The sequence below is a fragment of the Odocoileus virginianus genome, chromosome 3 (assembly GCF_023699985.2).
Source record: "Odocoileus virginianus isolate 20LAN1187 ecotype Illinois chromosome 3, Ovbor_1.2, whole genome shotgun sequence".
Lineage (NCBI taxonomy): Eukaryota > Metazoa > Chordata > Mammalia > Artiodactyla > Cervidae > Odocoileus > Odocoileus virginianus.
Window position 1 is genome coordinate 63,848,230 of NC_069676.1, and position 20,365 is coordinate 63,868,594.

A 20,365-nucleotide genomic window follows, 5' to 3' on the forward strand; every position below is an offset into this window, starting at 1 on the left:
TTCTTGCCTGGAGAATCCCAGGGACAGTGGAGCCTGGTGGGCTGCCGTCTATGGGGTCGCACAGAGTCAGACACGACTGAAGCGACTTAGCAGCAGCAGCAGCAGTACCTAAAACTCTCTGTGGTTTTCTGTTTGATTTACTAATACATGTTTTAATGTATATCGGCGGGTAAGTGCTGAGGGGTCAGGGACTTTGTCTTCCTTTCACCACTACTATAGCCCCAGCTTCAAGCATAGCATCTGTTGTTATAGATAAGCCCTCTAAAAGTTATTTTTTATTGAGTGAAATTCCAGCATGAAAGATTCAATAGCTTTCAAGACAATTACAATATATTATAGCCTCTTCTGCTAGAAGATGAGTTATATACTTGTCTGGTGTCAAAAACATCCAGTGGGTCAAGGGTAAAGAATGAGACAGATTTCAGCTGAATTTAAAGATGCCCTTTTATGAAAGCACAGAACATTCACCACCTCTTGAAGAATTGGCATGTCTGGCCAAAGACATTCCAGTCCATCAAGAGGTGGTGAGTGTTCTCTGCTTTCATAAAGACAAGCCCAAATCTACAGTATTTGACAGTAATTTGGTGGTTAGATGAGGGAAATCTCATTCAAGCATTAGTTTGGAGGAAGGAGCTGGTGGTTTTTAAAATCAGCCAGAGAGCGTATGATTAAAAGTAATTGACAAGACATGGCTAGAGTCACGAGGCTGGTTGTCACGGCTGACTTCTGAAAACCAATCCACTTACATTAAAGTCCAATACAATCTTGTCAGATGTGTATGTTCTGCGAAAAGCTCTTTGAAATTGAATGTAGTGGGACTAATGTATTCTCTCTCTCCCTCTTCTAGGGCCAAAAGCCGTAGAAGCTTATGGCAAAAAGTTTGAGGTAAAGACGGTTTCTGGAAAATTGCTCTTCTCTGCAGATAACAATGAAGTGGTAGTAGGAGCTGAGAGATTACGAGTTTTAGGTAAGGAAACTTCAGTCATTGAACTGGTTTGATGCTACTGTGTATATTTTAGAGGCACAGTGAAATGGTGGCTAGAAGAGTGATTTAGGCTGATTACCTATAAAGGTAATTTTACTGTCATAAAACAGGCAAGAGGAACATCCTAGCTCTCACCTTAAAAATTTCTCGAATCATGAGTCTTCACGGCATGTCTGCCAACACCAAACTTCCAGTGGGGATGTGTGCTCATATCAAGAAGTGCACTAATCCTCACAGATTGGCAGTCCTACAAGAAGCAGTCAAGACTTGTTTACACTGTTGTCATGATCACCAAACAAGGTTATAAATTAAGAATCACCTCAGGAACTTCTGAAAAGTTGAGGGTCATAGAGCCAACCATGACCTACTAAATTAGAAGTCATGGTGGAAGGACCAAAGAATTTATTTGTAAAAACATTTGCAGGAATTTCTTTTTTGGTTCCACTGTTGAAATCATTGAATTTGACTGTCCACTGAAACAGTCTAGCAGGGTGGGTTAAGAGTTCCGGTCCTAAAGCTAACCTGGCTTTTCATTCCTGCCCTGTCACCTACTAACTGTGTGACTTTAGACAACACCACTGAGCCAGTTTCTTTTTCTTCTCAATCAAGCTAAGAACATCTGCCTTCTCAAGTTCTCCCTCGGGTTCAGTCGGGTCATGTTTGATCATGTTATACACACATGTCACAGTGCCAAACACAAAATAGTGGTACCTGTAGGTGCTGCTGTTAATTTTCATGCTGCTTTAACACGAATCCTGCTTTTCCTTCTCTTGCTCCCTAAGAGTTACTGAAACATACCAGCTAAAAGTTCTGGAATTAACCCATCATTTTAATCCTATCTCTGTCCTTTACTAGCTGTGTGAACCTAAAACAAGTTATCTAACTTCTCTGTACCTGTTTTGCTCACCTATAAAGTGGGAGTAATAGAAGTATCTACCTTCTGAGATTGGTAGGACTGAATGAAATAATCTATGTAAATTTGTTAATAAGGTGGCTGAAAAAATAGCAAGTGTTCCCTAAGTACTAGCTGTTATTATCTTAAATTACTGTTATTTTTACTTGATCTTATTGTTTGTTGTCTGCATTATTATTGAAAGAAGTTGCATCTTTCTTCTCCATTAGCACTGTGTTCTCCTGGTCATCACCTCCACCCTCAGTCCATCAGTTTGGTCTGTCTGTCTGTCTCTGGTATAATATACATTCATAGCTAAGTTTCTTGCTGGATGACTCTTAAGTTTCCATCCCCAGACCCAGCATCTTCCCTGAGTTCTAGGTCTTTTTCAAATAGATATTCTACCAGGCTCTCAAACTGAGTAGATCTTGAGTGCCTAGTACAATTACAAACACACACAAGTGCACAAAACCTCACACCCCCTTATGCCTCTACTGTCCCACTTGTATTTACCCCCTTACTTCCCCATCACTTCAACTGATCCCATTTTGCTTCCCACTGTCAGTTTCAAAACTTTAGCATCATTCCGACCAGCCTCAGGCTCAGCAGAGTCAGAAGATGGCCATGGCCATCCTGACAGAGCTCAGTGGCATGGGAAGGCCAGGTACAGAGGCAGTGAGCCAGGGGTGGTCTAATCACCTGTCAACTTGTCAGGTGCTCACTGGGATGTAATCTGGAACAACTGCTTTCGTCTTTCAGGGCCTTGCTTCTTTGCTGTCTGTAAAATGAGAGTTGTCTAGAGCAGAAGTTTCAAGCAATTTTTTTTAAATTTAGCAACAGAGACTTTTAAAAATAAAATTTCATACCAAACCCCAATCAATAAAATATGTAAAAGAAGAGCATGGCTCTGGGTGGTGGATGGGGCTTTTAAGGTTTAAAGGTTAAGTTGTGTATCTTCATTCTTCCCCACCCCCTTGCTGTTGGGAGGCCTCTTAGAACTTATTTATAAAGCCCTTTAAGTAGATAGCCTTTAAAAAAGAGTAAAGTCTACTGACCACTTGCTATGATCCAAGTACCAGTTTGTGGGCATGATTACCTTTAGACCTAACCAGCACCTTTTGGGGCAGGCACCCTTCTTATCACCCTCATTTTATTTTTTTTTTTCCATTTATTTTTATTAGTTGGAAGCTAATTACTTTATATCATTGCAGTGGTATTTGTCATACATTGAAATGAATTAGCCATGGATTTACATGTATTCCCCATCCCGGTCCCCCCTCCCACCTCCCTCTCCACCCGATCCCTCTGGGTCTTCCCAGTGCACCAGGCCCGAGCACTTGTCTCATGCATCCAACCTGGGCTGGTGATCTGTTTCACCCTAGATAATACACATGTTTCGATGCTGTTCTCTTGAAACATCCCACCCTCGCCTTCTCCCAGAGTCCACAAGTCTATCACCCTCATTTTACAGAGGATGGAGCTGAACTGTTGGAAGGGGTGAGCCATAGGATTCACATACAGGTATTTGAATGCAGACTGCTTCACATTAAAGCACTATACTTTGCTGTCTTGTGAAATTGGTCCCATTTAGATGAGTGAACTAAGGTGAAAAAACTTACCAAGATCAAGTCCCAATAAGTGGTGTGACTGTTGTTCAAATTCTTGCCTGTGAATACTAGCCTCAATGCACATGGCTACACATAAATATAGCTCTAGGATCTTTGCTAACTCTTATGATAATTTTTTTCTATTATTCATAAAAATAGCACTTTATATGTTAGTTCTAAGTTTTTGTGAAAAAAAAAAAAAACACAGAAACTTTAGAATATCTTCTTATTCAAGAGTATTTTGCTATTTCAGCTCTAAAATATTTACCCAGGGAAAAAAGTGCTGGCATCTCATGCCACAATTATTTCGTAAAGATGGTGATTGGCACTTCATGTTAGTCTCTGAACCTTCATGAATCACCCCGTTGCTTTGAAGTCTGGCTTTGCAAAGATATTTTAGATGTCCAAACATCGTGGTTTCATCTTTGTGTATGAAATTCTATGATGGTATTATGATAGTATTATTTAAGAACTCCCCTCCTCCATCGTGACATAAACTAAGGGTTGGAAGATGATTGTAGTATTTGGCTGCTTGAAGACAGGTGGATAATTCTGCTGCTGTTGCTTCTTATGCTGGTGATATTTCACTTGCACAGTGATTTAGGATAAATCTGCCTCTCTTCATCATCAGAAGCATTTGTTTTTTTTGTGTGTGTGTAAAAATCTCAAAAGGAAGCATCATAATAAATACCACTGCTGCTATCAGTGCTAAAAAGATGAGGAAATGACCACCCCACAAGTCTCACATCCTACTCAGTGAAATGAGCCTAGTGTGTTGCAGAAATGAGCTTCCTGTCATCTGGGATTCAACCATATGGTGTGGAACGAGAAGTTTAGGCAGTTTCATTTTCAGCTTAATGAGAAGTTTGTCTTTTTGAGTCATCAGACTGCACAAGCTCTTGGGAGAATGGAGTCTGGATGCATATTTTATAGTAGAATCTAACATACCTGGGTTGTGAATCTTCATTCAGATATTCAGAATCTGAGTGACCCTATCCAAGTTTATTTTTCTCTTTAAGCTTTAGTTTCTACATGTGTAAAGCAAAGAGAGAGGAATACAATAAAGAACGGAAGTAAGAATGAATGAATATAGTAAGAAACTTATGTAAATAAATCAGTTATTTTAGTTGAATAGTTGAGTAAGAATAAGCAGTAGAAGATAATAATATTACTAAGAAAATAATGTCTCTTAGATACAGCAGCTTAACCCATGGGCTCAGGACAATTGCTTATGTTCTTCTCTGGATAACCACACCCGCCTATTCAGTTTACAGGGCAATGACCACCTTGGGCCCTCTCCAAAGACCTTGAATAGTCTGGCTAAAGGACTAATAACCATACCTCATATAGAACAGTTAGCTATCTAGAGTCTTTTACCCTGAAAAAGATGTTGAGGAATTGTGGAGGCAGACAATAGTTGCTGATCTTTCATAATGTGCATCTTTCCTGGGTAAAGAAGTCAGGCAAGAGCTGTTTGGTTGACTAGCTGAGAGAACAGGTTTAATCCTGATTTCTATCATTTGTCGGCCAGTGCCTTGAGATACATTACTTTACCTTTTTAGGCTTCCTTCTTCTCTGTGACACGGTGACATTTGAATCATGAGTCCTGACTCTCACAGGAGTTATGAGAACTAGATGGTACAATATATGTACTGAGGATCAGCACAGTATTTGGTCCTCAGGATGCTGACTGTTGTAGTGTTAGTGATGGGTTTTATTAGTCCACTTGTGCGTCAGGGAACCCAACAAGTCCTAAAAGTTTACATAGCTCTTTTAGGTTCTCAGAAAAAGGTACTCAGAAATTGTCTTAGGACTTGTAGGAATGTTCAGGTATCGGTTAAGTTTGGACTGGTAGATTTTCTGAACCCAGCTAGGGTCAGAAAAGAAAACACCTTTTCAACATAGGAACTACTTATGAGAGGAATTAAAGGCCTGAGTTGATTTCCCAAAACTGTAGGGTCTTCCCTTTCATTAAAAGACAGTGATCCTCAGAGCATGGCCCTAGAATTAGGAGCACCGACTCTGATCTACTTGTTTGACACATAAATTATCAAGCTCTACCCTAGACCTATTGAATCAGAAACTCAAGAGTAGGGCAAGTCCTAAGTGATTCTGATTTACAGGCTAAAGAACTACTGACCTAAAATGATCACAACTAAATAATTTTTCCATCACTTGGCTAGTAGCTCTGCATTGAGTTCACGCTCAGCTTTTTCCACTTTGCTCCAGAAAAGTCCCAAAATAAATATAACTAACACAGATTGAGGGCTTATTCTGTGCAAGATGCCAATCACTTGCCCTGAGTGCCAGCATTTGGTCCCCATCACAGCCTTAGAGGAACCTGGCTCCTCAGCTTGATTGACAGAGGGACAGACTGTGGCCCAGAGTGATGGGACGCACACCCAAAGTTGCACAAAGAGAAACTGGCAGAGGCAGGATCTGAGTGCAGGCAGTCTTACCCACAGTGCTCGATGACCTCTGTCACATGCGTCTGTCACGTGTGTCTGTCACGTGCATGCAGGCTAAGTCGCTTCAGTCATGTCCGAGTCTTTGTGACCCCATGGACTGTGGCCCGCCAGGCTCTCCTGTCCATGGGATTCTCCAGACAAGAATACTGGAGTGGATGGCCATGCCCTCCTCCAGGGGCTCTTCCTGACCCAGGGACTGAACCCTTGTCTCAGGCATCTATTGGCGGATGGGTTCTTTACCACTAGCGCCACCAGGGAAACCCCGCCCTCCATCATAGAAGCCTCAGCTTCCCCCAATTCCATGACATGGAGCATCGCACCGAGGGGGAAGGAGCCCTGGGCAGCTCTCCAGCTCTTCCCCTCCTTTCTGGCTTCGAAAGACACTGCTTTTCCCGCAGTTCTCCCACATCTGTAACTGCTCCTCTGCTTCCTTCGCTAACTCTTCTTTCACCTGCTCAGTGGCGCGGATTCACTCCTGGCATCGTATGCAGACTTCCCTCCAGGTCAGTTGTTAGTTTGCTCTGTTCACATTTCCATGGAAAATCCCATGCTTACGTACAGTTTCAGTAATTGCCCTTTTCAGGTGACCCTCAAATCTGTATCTGCCTTGAACTGTCTTCTCATTTCTAGTTCCAAATTTTAAGAGTCTGGACTTTTCTGCACGAAAGTACCTCCATCACTCTCACTTCATCACTTGTAGCCAAACGTACCCGCTACCCTATCATACTCTGCACCTCTCTAGTGCCTACTTTGCTGATTCTCCACGTGGGCCTCTCCCCATAGGCTTCAAAGTCTCACTTTCCTTCAGGTACCAGATGCTGTCTTTCTTCACATGGGCTTCAATGCCTTTGTCAACCTTAGATTTTCCATATTACAAAGGTGTCGTTTTAGATCTTACACAAGAGAATTTAAGTTTATAGCCAAGTCTGCTCATTTAATTACCAAACAGGTGTCAAATTAGCATGGACGATGAGCCATGGTACAGTTTAACTTTAATTACCGAACAAAGATATGAAATACCAGTTAGGAATGGTCTTTAAAAAGCATCAAATGTAGACATCATAAAAGCCAGCACATCTTAGAGGCATCTTCATAGAGACACCAGAGAAAACATAATTTTGATCTTCATTAATGACCAATTTCATTGAACAATGAATTGGACATTATAGCCTTTGTAAACAAAGCACAATTATAAAGTGTTATTCTAATTGTTAATTAGGTCTATTTATACTCTAGATTAGTTTTTTAAATATGTCCTCTAGATGCCACTTGATGTTAATTATCCGAGTTACATTGTTATCAATTGAAAAACATTTTTAATTAAATCTAAAGCCATTTAAATTAGCATAAGATTTATAGAAATCTAAATGTCGCCTGATGCTTTTTTTTTTTTTTTCTTTTTTAGGACCATATCAGATGATGCATTTAGCCATTTGAATTAGTTTTTTATGAGATTCTGTACTGCAGCCTGGCAATTGACATTTATGATAAAAAGAGGAGGGTGTTCTTAGTAATGTTTATTCATTAAGTATATGTGTTTGTATCATATATATATGTGTGTGTGTTTGTGTGTGTATATATATATATATGCATATATACACACATATACACTTATATATAAGATATCTCCACATCACTGTTGCTGTAGTCATGGAGATACAGAGATGAATGTCACTGTTCCTGCTCACTCAGGGAACTGTCTTATCAGGAAGATGAAGCACACGTGCAAATATCTGAGAGCCCAAGCAAAAAACAAGCTTTGTAGAAGGATAGAAGCAAAGTGACTCTAGAATTACAGCATCTGGATGGAAAAGGGTGGTATCCCAGAGAGACTTTAGAGAGCCTGTTAAATGAAGAGCGTGTTTGAACTAGGTCTTGAGTATGTACTGAGGTGGGGGGAATGCATAGGGAGATTGCCTTCTTTGCAAATGGAATAGCACGTTTATCTGTCAGGACTCATTTGGTTGTAAATTCTAGGAATCTAACTCAAAGCCAGTGGTGGGGAGATTATTGGCTTGGGTGGTAGAAAAGTTCAGTGGTGGCGGCTTCAGGCTGGATCCAGGAAGTCCTCGTTTTTATTCTGACTGGACTGACTGGGACCCTATGCCCATCCTTGAATGTGCCATCTTGACTTGGCTGATGAAATCTTCTGTATAGCACAGCCTGGCTCGTCTCCCACTGTTGGAGCTTGATTGGAAATGCCTGAGAGTGAGACAGAGCATGGTCCGTTCTCAAAAGGAAAATCAAGGTGCTGTTACCAGGAGGAGGACTGGGTGCTAGGCAAAGAAAAAGAGCAAATATTCGGTATATTTTCATTATAACAACCAAAGTCATGATCATGGAAAATCACAACTGTTGTGCATGTGGTGATGGAACCCAGGCCTTATGAACGGTGTCAGTGGAAGATGCTCTGTGAGTTCTCTCCCCCTTGATTGCTCAGGCCCAGATACCCTGGCTTCCTTACTTTGTCACCAAGCATGTTTTCACCACCCATCATCTGTACTTGCTCTTCCCTCTGAATGGAATTCTCTTTTCCAGTCTATGTATAAAGGAGTTCCTTCTTTATGTCTTAAATAACATTTCATCAAAGAGGTCTCCTTTGACTGCCTTAAAAAATAGCATGTTCCTGCTATTGAAGTCTATACCAGAAGTTGATAGAATATGGCCTGTGGGTCAAATCAGGCCACAACCACTGCTTGGTTTTGTAAATAATGTTGTACTGGAACACAGCCAGGCTCATTTGTATTGTCTGTGATTGCTTTCACCCTCCAAGAGCAGAGCTGAGTAGCTGAGACAAATCATACGCCCCACTATTTGGCACTTTACAGGAAGTGTTTGTCAACTACTGATCTGTACGTTTACCTGCTTTATTCCTCTTCATAGCAAGTATCACAACATGGCATAGTGTGTTTTATATATATGTGTGTGTGTTTATTTTTTCATCCTGTCTAGCTCATCAAAATGTAAACTTCATGACACCAGGAACTTTTGTTTTTCAGAGTCTAGAATAGTGTCCATACTTAATAAGTGCTTGGTAATATTTGTTACATGAAAGGGCTGTAATTTTTGAACCTTGGAATGTTAGATAACCAATCTGGATAGTACAGAGAAACAGAGGCAGTGAGACCTTGCATCTAAATTAAGAGATTATTATAATACCTTTGTTGATGATTCATAAAGTCCTAAACTAGGAGAGAAAGAGAGAACAAATGGGAAGGATCATCTTGAAGGAAAACAAATTTGGCAGTGAACTAGATGTGGAAAGTCAAAAGGGAAGGAAGCTGAGATGTTCCCAGTGTTGTGCACCGTGTCAGCCTGACACCTGTGGCATTGTTAAGAGAAATGTGCAGGAGCAGCGGCAATTTGGGATAGATGATGAATAGTCAAAGCTGTGGATTTTCCAGTGGTCATGTATGGATGTGAGAGTTGGACTATAAAGAAAGCTGAGTGCTGAAGAACTGATGCTTTTGAACTGTGGTGTTGGAGAAGACTTGATAGTCCTTTGGACTGCAAGAAGATCCAACCAGTCCATCCTAAAGGAAATCAGTCCTGAATATTCATTGGAAGGACTGATGTTGAAGCTGAAACTCCAATACTTTGGCCACCTGATGCAAAGAGCTGACTCATTTGAAAAGACCCTGATGCTGGGAAAGATTGAGGGCAGGTGGAGAAGGGGATGACAGAGGATGAGATGTTGGATGGCATCACTGACTCAATGGATGTGAGTTTGAGTAAACTCCGGGACTTGGCGACGGACAGGGAGGCCTGGTATGCTGCGGTTCATGGGGTCGCAAAGAGTTGGACACGACTGAGCGACTAAACTGAACTGAGCTGAACATGCACTGGCTCTTGTTGCTCAAGCACCTCTTGAAGGGAGAGGCCAAGTGTCTGGTGGGGAATGCCAGCCAAAACAAAAGCCACAAGAGATGGTTTTCTGAAGAGTCTAGCAGAAGAGTCAGAGAACCATTTGTACAGATTGAACAGGTGGACTCCAGAGAAGAGATGGTCAAAGGGCATCCGGGAGCAAGAATTTAGAGAAGCATGTCAAATAGACTATCAGCGAAACAAACCCCCTCTCTTTCTCTGGTAGAGGCTCAAGACTGGAGACACGACTGCCCTTCTGGAGGCACCTTCAGAATTTGAGAGCTTCCTCCTGTGTTCTTATGCTTTTCTTAATCCACTCTGCTTTTCTCCTTGAAAAGGAACTTAAAGGCTTTAGAATGTGGCATAACTGGGTTCTGCCATAGCTACCTGCTACCTGAAGTCGGCTGTGTTACTCAAATCATTCAGGCTGTGTTTGTGGGTGCTAAATAAACAGCCTCTCCCGTTTTCCTTTGTCTCTATCTTTTTCTCTTCTTTCTCTCCTTTTGAATGGGATGAAATATCCCATTAGTAAGTAGCAGGAAACATGAGAAAGGCTGCAGATTATATATGAAAAAGTGGACACACTTCCTCTTCTGTGGTGGTAAAAACTGAATAGTTCGCTGATGCTTGGGAGAGGAGGTTTACCAACCTAATAGTAACATTTGGGCCTGCTCTGTGTTACCCTCAACAGAGATCATCTGCTGGAGATTCAACTCTTTACAGAGAACTGCTGGTTATAGAGTTATGGCACCTCATTCCAAGGTTGGTTTATTATTTAGAGGCATACAGAAATAATATATTAGATCATAAAGATACATTCTCCCATAAATAATGTAGTGAGAAAGTCTCATATAAAAGAGTCTCAGATGAACAGCCCCAACCTTAATAATCCAGAGATACTTAATGAGAAAAGGCACAATTTTACAATAGAGAAATAATAATGAGCTTTCAGAGGTTTCATTGGAAAGGCTCCTGGGAGTACAATTCTTATAAGTCTCAAAAAAATAAAAAAGAGCAAATCTCAAAGCCTGAGTGATTCCACTGCCTGTTTTTTGTTTTTTTTTTTTTTAATTTTTATTAGTTGGAGGCTAATTACTTTACATCATTACAGTAGTTTTTGTTATACATTGATATGAATTAGCCATGGATTTACATGTACTCCCCATCCCAGTCCCCCCTCCCACCTCCCTCTCCACCCGATCCCTCTGGGTCTTCCCAGTGCACCAGGCCCGAGCACTTGTCTCATGCACCCAACCAAGGCTGGTGATCTGTTTCACCCTAGATAATATACATGTTTCAATGCTGTTCTCCTGAAACATCCCACCCTCGCCTTCTCCCAAAGTCCACAAGTCTGTTCCATACATCTGAGTCTCTTTTTCTGTTTTGCATATAGGGTTATCGTTACCATCTTTCTAAAGTCCATATATATGTGTTAGTATACTGTAACAAAGGAAACTATAAGCAAGGTGAAAAGACAGCCCTCAGATTGGGAGAAAATAATAGCAAACGAAGCAACAGACAAAGGATTAATCTCAAAAATATACAAGCAACTCCTCCAGCTCAACTCCAGAAAAATAAATGACCCAATCAAAAAATGGGCCAAAGAACTCAACAGACATTTCTCCAAGGAAGACATACAGATGACTAACAAACACATGGAAAGATGCTCAACATCACTCATTATCAGAGAAATGCAAATCAAAACCACAATGAGGTACCATTATACGCCAGTCAGGATGGCTGCTATCCAAAAGTCTACAAGCAATAAATGCTGGAGAGGGTGTGGAGAAAAGGGAACCCTCTTACACTGTTGGTGGGAATGCAAATTAGTACAGCCACTATGGAAAACAGTGTGGAGATTTCTTAAAAAGCTGGAAATAGAACTGCCATATGACCCAGCAATACCACTTCTGGGCATACACACCAAGGAAACCAGATCTGAAAGAGACACATGCACCCCAATGTTCATCGCAGCACTGTTTATAATAGCCAGGACATGGAAGCAACCTAGATGTCCATCAGCAGACGAATGGATAAGGAAGCTGTGGTACATATACACCATGGAATATTACTCAGCCATTAAAAAGAATTCATTTGAATCAGTTCTAATGAGATGGATGAAACTGGAGCCCATTATACAGAGCGAAGTAAGCCAGAAAGATAAAGACCACTGCCTGGTTTTATATGTTCATCCATTCATGTGCCCAGGCATCTTAAACTGGGACAGGTCAGCTTTCCCCCCACACTTAGGGGTTGATAACTGATGCAGGAGGAAAACCTATTTGCATAGCCACACACGCTTTTCCTCTGGGCAGGAGGGAGATGTGATTTCATATCAGCGGGGTGGATTAGTCATTCTGTGTAAACATCCCGAACTGGCCCAAAGACATTGCCTTAGCCAACCCGCACACTTGCTGAGCCATGTCTTCCTCATCTTTATGTGGGGATGGAGGGAAGAGGGAATAAAGGCAGCTGGGGACATTTGTCAGGTTTCTGGTTTGATTAAAGAGTTGATGAGGTTCAGTCTTTGGCTGCTTGTAAGAGAACCAATTCCAGCACTTACTGAGGGAGGGCTATGTGTGTTTTTTTGTTTGTGGAACCGAGACAAATTTAATTTCTCTATCAAGCTACAGCTAATGTGCTTTCAGGCATCTGTTGGTTTGTTTTCATCCTCAAAGCTGTCTTCTTGCCAGTTAATGCCAAAAAAAGAGTGTTTTCAGACTAGGAGACAAACTATTCAAGAGCTTCCAGCAGGCCATCTCCAATGGCAGGAGTTTTACCAAAGCGTCTAGCTAATGAGTCTCCATTCTCATTAGTTCTATTCGTATTGTTGGAGAATATTCTTATGCCACCAGAAGTCACCTGAGTTGAATTCTTTTTCTCCTTTCTTCCCAGCAGAGGCCAAGGGGAATGTTTGTATTCCACGGTGACAGTAGGAATTTAATGAAATGACAATGTGAATAAGAAACTCTCAGTGTGCAGAGTAGGAAAGGAAATTAACTTTATTCTCCTTTATTAGAGGGACTTGAGTTTAATTCTGCTTATTTGAGTGGGAAAAAAGGGACACTAAAAATACATTTTATGCTTTCCCTCCCACCTTGCTCTAAGCTTTTTGCCATGAACTACTTTTTGAATCTTAACTCCTTGGATACCCTGTCTTCCCCAGATACAGCAGGTAAGGCAGTGAGGGTGAGCCTGAACAAAAGAAATGAGGAGAGATAGAAGAGAAAATATCCAGTACCCTTCAGGACACAGAATAGAAAAGCAAATGCCCAAGTTTCTTCTTTTAGGGACGGTAGTATTGGAAAGCAGGATGGTTATCTGAGTGTGGGCTTTGGAGACAGACTGCCTGGACTCCACTCCTGGCTCTCCCAGTACAACCTTGGGTAAGCTCCTCAATCTTTGAAAACCTCAAGTTCTCATCTTATAATGAGGGTGATGAGAGTACCTACATGATACATGGAAAGTCCTTGGCACAGTGCTAAGCACAGCATAAAGTACCCCATGTATTGATGCCAGTTCCTCCTACAAATTCCTACAGAGCAACATTTGTGCAACTGACACCAATCAAAGTCCATGCAGGGATGAGGAACACAGTGCAAAGGTCCCTCGATCACAGTCAGTTATAGTCTAGCAGTGGTACCAAAGCAGCACACACCCAGTGAAATATTAAATAGCAGGGGAAAAAAATTTTTTTAAGTTAAAAAAGGAAGGCAGCCCTTGGTTGCAGTTTGTCCTCGAGTCAGGGGTTAAGAGATCAAGCCTGTGAAGGTGACCTGCCAAACATTCTAGAGATTGCTGGGGCAAAGGTAGACTTTGCAGATGCGGGTGAGTGAGCAACAGCTGCCTAAATGGCAGGGTCAGCAAAAGCATAAGCCCAGCTCTGTGGTAAAGGATATGGGATGAGCTACCATTGTTTTTTGTTTTCCTCAGCAAATAAGCATATTTGAATTTATCTTTGGGGAAGAGCTTGTCATTATCAGCATAGTGTAAATAGGAATTGCTTATTTCTCCAAAATCCTGAATTAAGATGATGTCTCAAGGCCTCTGCTAGAGCTTCCCAGGGATTTTCTCCTTTTGGCAGTATCCTGGGCAGGATGTGGCTGCAATGTTCACAGAAATATTTGAGAGGATTTTCATGCTGTAAGCCAAAGAGAAAAGTCAAGTAGAGCTAGACACTTAAAAGTTATTTATGATACGGAAACTTTCACAGGTCGCAAAAGAAAGAAAGTGACTTCAGTAGGAAGGTTCTTGGCATTATTCAAACCATAGTGTAAGCAGTTCTCTCTACAAAAATTACAAAACTACAAAAAAGAAATTGAGTCATATTCAGTCAGTATTGGTTGAGTGCTGACTCTGGTCAACTGCTGTGCTGACCACAAGGACACCCATGCCCCCTGCATTTCTACAATGCACAGCCAAGCAAGAAAGACAGATGTTTTAAACATCTACATGAGAAGAAGAATGTGTCATCATGGGAGTAGTATATGATGGATAGAAACATAAAATGAGGAGGTTTTAACCTAATTTTGCAAGTAAGGAAAGTCTTCCTGAAGGAAATGGTGGTTAAGTTGAGACTGGCAGGACAAATAGGAGTTAATCGAGAAAAACAGACTTGGAGGAGCTGAGTATGGACTGGCATCTACTCAACCCTGAGGAAGCATGACCTTTCAGGAGAAGTTTCAGGAGTCTAACCCAGCCAGAGGGTAGAGGTCAAGGAGCAGGATGCCCAGACATGACAAAAGACAAGCTATAAATGTAATGATTAGCATTTATTAAATGCTAATTATGTGCCAAGTGCTCTTCAAATCTCCTCATGTGTTAATTCTTCCAAAGGCCTTCTGTGATAGGTTTTTCATACTTATTTTACATATGAACAAACTGGCATATAGAAAGGTAGTTTCCCCAGTGTTACATCGTAAGTTAAATGGCAGACATGAGATACAAACACAGATAATCAGACTCTAGAGCGCATATTTATTTTTTTTATAATACCCTTGTTGAGATATAATTCATGTTGTCTTACAGTTAACCCATTTAAAGTTTGTAGTTCATTATTTCAGTATGAAGAGCCTATGCTTTTAACATATGCCACATATACGTAGCTACAAATATACATGTCTATATTATTTATGTTTCATTTGTATTTATGGTATATATATTTGTTATGTATGTCATATATTTGTGTGTATGTAAGTATATACTTAGGGAGATGTACATGTATATAAATCTATCATAAAACCATAGTATTATAATGGGCACTGTGTATTACGGTATTGACTTAAAAATACTGGAGAGACACTGAAGAACTTCAAATTAGGGAGTGACAAGATCTGATTTGTGATTTACATGGTGCCGTGAGGATAGTCAGCAGTAGGAGGTGGGTTGGACAGATCAGAGGACCAGATGTGCCTATGAGGTCTATGCTTGGTGGTTTAATTCAAAGACATTCCAAAAAGAAAGTCATGATCTTGTTCTATAAGACTTGCAGTGCTCACAACTCCCATTGCTCTTTTTTCACTCTCAGCCCAAAGGAAACAGGCTTTCCATATGAGAAAGGGCAGGATTATGTCAGTTGGAAAAAACACAAGCGTGGCCAAAATGAGGTCTGGACACAGTGCATTTCTTCCTGCGAATTGCTTGATGGGAGCCCATCAGAGGTCAGAGCACATTTCAGATACTTGTATTGTATCCTGGGCTTGTGGAAGAGATTGCACTTAAGCAAACAAAGGAGGGGGCTGATAGGAAATCAATATGCAAGGTGCCTATGAGCTATGGAGGAAGGCAATGTGCTTCTCTCCTTTGGCTGTTAAATATGTCTCAGCTGCCAAGGAAAATGAGTTTTCCTCTAGACTTCCTATCTGTCGTGCTGATTGGTTATTGGGGAGTGTTCAGGCTCTAGTGCTTCAACTGTGTGTTTAATGAGAGCATCCTTGCATGAACAAGTTCCCCTGGCCTAATTCTTCCTCCCAGGACTCTGAAAATATATGTCTCCTTAGCAAACTCTGATCAAACGATTTCTAATGGAGCAGTGTAAAGTGCCAGGAAATTGTTTTTATAATGCATGGTCTCTGCTGCCTTTCAGAACTTAGGCTAGAGTATGAGATGTGAGAAATGCATCAGAAAAACATGTACCCTAAAAGTACTCAGAGAACTGGGGTCAAGTGTGAGAAGTCAGTTTTAGGGAATGTCTATGTTACCACAAATCACAGATGGGCTAATGCACAAGAATTCATGGAATCCTAGAACTGAATATAAAGTCACCCTTTGCATAGTAGCATTGAGTTAGATCTGAATATTTGTTGTCATCTTATTTGATTCTCAGAACTATACTAAAAGGTACTCAAGATAGGGAGAAAAGAGAAAGGTACTTTGCAAATCTCCATCTTAGAAATTAAGAGACTGAAGCTCTTGGAGGTAAAAAGAGATTGCCCAGGGTTCCTCAGCTAATGTGTGTTTCTGCCCAGATATCATACCTTGACTTGGGCAAGATATGTCACCCACACCTTACAGTAACTGTGGCCAGACCCTGCTATGAGTATGATCCTCCCCCAGGCACCCCTGGGGATGATGCAGAAAGTACCGAGACATGGGCTATGATCTCTGAACACTTACCTGATACGTACGTTGAATGGTCATTTGAAAGCAAGCATCTCATGCACCCAACCTGGGCTGGTGATCTGTTTCACCCTAGATAATATACATGTTTCAATGCTGTTCTCTTGAAACATCCCACCCTCGCCTTCTCCCAGAGTCCTCAAGTCTGTTCTATACATCTGAGTCTCTTCTTCTGTTTTGCATATAGGGTTATCGCTATCATCTTTCTAAATTCCATATATATGTGTTAGTATACTGTAATGGTCTTTATCTTTCTGGCTTACTTCGCTCTGTATAATGGGCTCCAGTTTCATCCATCTCATTAGAACTGAACCCAGAGGAATCGGGTGGAGAGGGAGGTGGGAGGGGGGACCGGGAGGGGGAATACATGTAAATCCATGGCTAATTCATTTCAATGTATGACAAAAACTACTGTAATGATGTAAAGTAATTAGCCTCCAACTAATAAAAATAAATGGAAAAAAAATTAAAAAATTAAAAAAAAAATAAAAACAATGTAAATGCCCATCTAGGTAGAACTGTGGTATACTTATATAATGGAATAATAAAAAGCGATGAGAATTTTAAAAAAAATTTTTTTTAATAAATTAAAAAAACAAAAAAAAAAAAGAAAGAAAGCAAGTATCTCCCTTTTTCTGCCATGGAATTTTTTGTCAGGCTACTGAAGATCACTTCTCAGAATTGTATTTTTATCCCATTATACAAAATTACCAAACAAGACCAATGTTAGACAGTCATCAATATATAAAAAACAATTTTGTGATGTAGTAACATGTCTTTCTTTGTTACAAACACCTTAAAAGATGTTGTTACAGGCCTCATGATCATCCTCATTTCAAAGCAGTGATGAGCGTGAATTATATTTTTGAGAGGTACACAACAATTTTATTCTGATATGAAATAATCTGTAATTTCTACTGATGACACAGCCCCATGGAGATAATTACTACAGATCATTTTCTACATTCTAATCAAAGGACATCCTAGATTTAATTTAAGGATTAAGGAAAATAATGATGTGAAATCTGCCCCTTCAAAGCTCTCTGATGCCCTGAGTTCTAACCATGAATCCGGGTGTCTATAGGCCCCAGGCGAGGTCCCTTACTCTGATGTGTTTTTGTTGTTCAGTCACTCAGTTTTTGCAAACCCATGGACTGCAGCACACCAGGCCTCCCTGTCTCTCACCATCTCCTAGAGTTCACCCAAGTACCTGTCCATTGAATCGGTGGTGCCATCCAACCATCTAATCCTCTGCCACCCTTTTCTCCTTTTGCCTTCAATCTTTCCTAGCATCAGTCTTTTCCAGTGAGTCAGCTCTTCACATCAGGTGGCCAAAGTATTGGAGCTTCAGCTTCAGCATCCATCCTTCCAACGAGTATTCAGGGTTTATTTCCCTTCGGATTGACTTAGCTTTGATCTTATGGAGTCCGAGGAACTCTCAAGAGTCTTCTCCAGCACAAGTCAAAAGCATAAATTCATCAGCGTTCAGCCTTCTTTATGGCTCAACTTTCACATCTACATGTGACTACTGGAAAAACCATAACTTTGACTATACAGACCTTTGTCGTCAAAGTGATGTCTCTGCTTTTTAAAGTGATGTCTATGCTATCTAGGTTTGTTATAGCCTTCCTTCCAAGAGGCAAGTGTCTTCTAATTTCATGGCCACAGTCAGCATCTGCAGTGATTTTGGAGCCCAAGAAGAAAATCTATCACAGCTTCTACTTTTCCCCCTTCAATTTGCCATGAAGTCATGGGACCAAATGCCATGATCTTACTTTTTTGAATGTTGAGTTTTAAGCCGGCTTTTTCACGCTTCCCCTTCACCCTCATCAAGAGGCTCTTTTGTTCCTCTTTATTTTCTGCCATTAGTGTATTATCATCTGCATATCTGAAGTAGTTGATATTTATTCTAGCAATCTTGATTCTAGCTTATAACTCATCCAACCAGGCATTTAACATGATGTACTCTGCATCTAAGTTAAATAATCAATGACAATATACTTTACTCCTTTCCCAATTTTAAATCAGTGAGCTTTTCCATGTACTGTTCTAACTGTTGCTTCTTGACCCACATACAGATTTCTCAGAAGGTAAGATGGTCTGGTGTCCATGGGGACATCTTTAAGAGTTTTCCACAGTTTTTTGTGATCCACACAGTCAAAGGTTTTCACATCTCAATGAAATAGAAGTAGACATTTTTCTGGAATTCCCTTGCTTTCTCTATGATTCAAGGAATGTTGGCAGTTTGATCTCTGGTTCCTCTGCCTTTTCTAAACCCAACTTGTACATCTGGAAGTTATCAATTCAAGTACTGCTGAAGCCTAGCTTGAAGGATTATGAGCATAACTTTACTAGCCTGGGAAGTGAGCCCAGTTGTCTGATAGTTTGAACATTCTTCAGCAATGCCTTTCTTTGGAACTGGGATGAGAACTGACCTTTTCCGGTCCTGTGGCCACTGCTGGGTTTTCCAAATTTGCTGACATATTGAGTGCAGGACTTTAACACCATCATATTTTAAATAGCTTAGTTGGAATTCCATCACTTCCACTAGCTTTATAGGTGGCAATGCTTCCCTCACACTCCAGGATGTCTGGGTCTAGGTGAGTGACCACACCATCAAGGTTATCTGGATCATCAAGGTCTTTTCTGTACAGCTCTTCTATATATTCTTGCCACCTCTTCTTAATTATTCTGCCTTTGTTAAGTCTTTACTGTTTCTGTCCTTTATCATTCCCATCTTTGTATGAAATATTCCTTTGATATCTCCAGTTTTCTTAAGGAGATCTCTAGCCTTTCCTATTCTATTGTTTTCCTTTATTTCTTTGCATTGTTCTTTGAAGAAGGCCTTCTTATCTCTCCTTGCTGTTCTCTGGAACTCTGCATTCAGTTGGGTATATCTTTCCCTTTCTTCTTGTAAATACTTAGCAAGCACTAACGTGCAATCTCTACATTAAGCTGGGGATTCAGCTGGAATATACCAAGAATAAGATATAATTCCAAACTCTGAGGTATGTCTATGTTATTTTCATGTTTAATATCATGGAGCAGATGAAAAGGCCTCCTTTTGCACATAGAGCTAACACTATGATTAAATTCTGAGGATGGGATCAGCTTGGAGCTGTTAGGAGGAGGATATCACAACACACTGGGACCAAACAGTCATTCTCAACAGGGGTGATTTTGCCACACACCCCCCCCAGTAGAAATGTATATGAATGTCAACAAATACCTTCGATTGTCACAACTTGAAGTGAAGGAGGTGGGGGCGTTTCTCCTGGCACATGATGGTTCGAGGACAGGGGTGCTGCTCACCATCCTATAATGCACAGGACAGCTCCCACAATAAAGAATTGTCTGACCCCCAGTAGTAACAATACTAAATTTGAGAAGCCGTCAAGCAGAGTAAAGGTGTACAGAATGCTGAGTGAGGCCCTCTATAAATAAACTCAAGTATCTCTGGTCCTCTGCCCTTCATCCCCTCAGAAGATTAGGTGTCCTTCTTTCTGATTTCTCAAGGTTGTAGATAACATTCTTTCCCCCTCCAAAGTGCCTGATAGCAGGCCATACACACAGCAGGCACATACTGATGTCAGTCATTGGTAAGGCTGATCCTGCTGTCTCTGTAGCTCGGGGCTTGGCCCTAAAGTAGTGGCAGAAGCAAAGAACTAAAGATGGGAGCTCTGCAGGAGATGGCTCTTTGGACTGGCGGAAACAGAAGTAACAGGAGTAAGGGTGTGAATTTCTGTCTCTCATTTGGAGCAGTGCGATGCCCTACTTTTGTCTGTGAAGTAAGGATTGGAGCAGCCTGGGCAAGATGTTCCAAATGAGAAGTTCTGTTATTTCTTGATGCAGCATGCATAATGCTTGTCATATAGGATAGATATGCATTCCCTTATTTAGATAATCTTATATATAGTTGGGGCTCCCCTGG

General features: G+C 40.9%; 1 protein-coding gene across 2 annotated transcripts in view; it reads left to right on the forward strand.

Annotated features, from left to right (window-relative positions):
- SGCD (sarcoglycan delta) overlaps window positions 1-20,365 on the forward strand; it is a 611,526-nt gene that overhangs the window by 451,579 nt on the left and 139,582 nt on the right. For both annotated transcript variants that reach the window (XM_020898146.2, XM_020898128.2), the window contains exon 5: window positions 848-967. In XM_020898146.2, coding sequence (XP_020753805.1) covers window positions 848-967 — 120 coding nt within the window. The remainder of the gene's footprint in view (window positions 1-847; window positions 968-20,365) is intronic.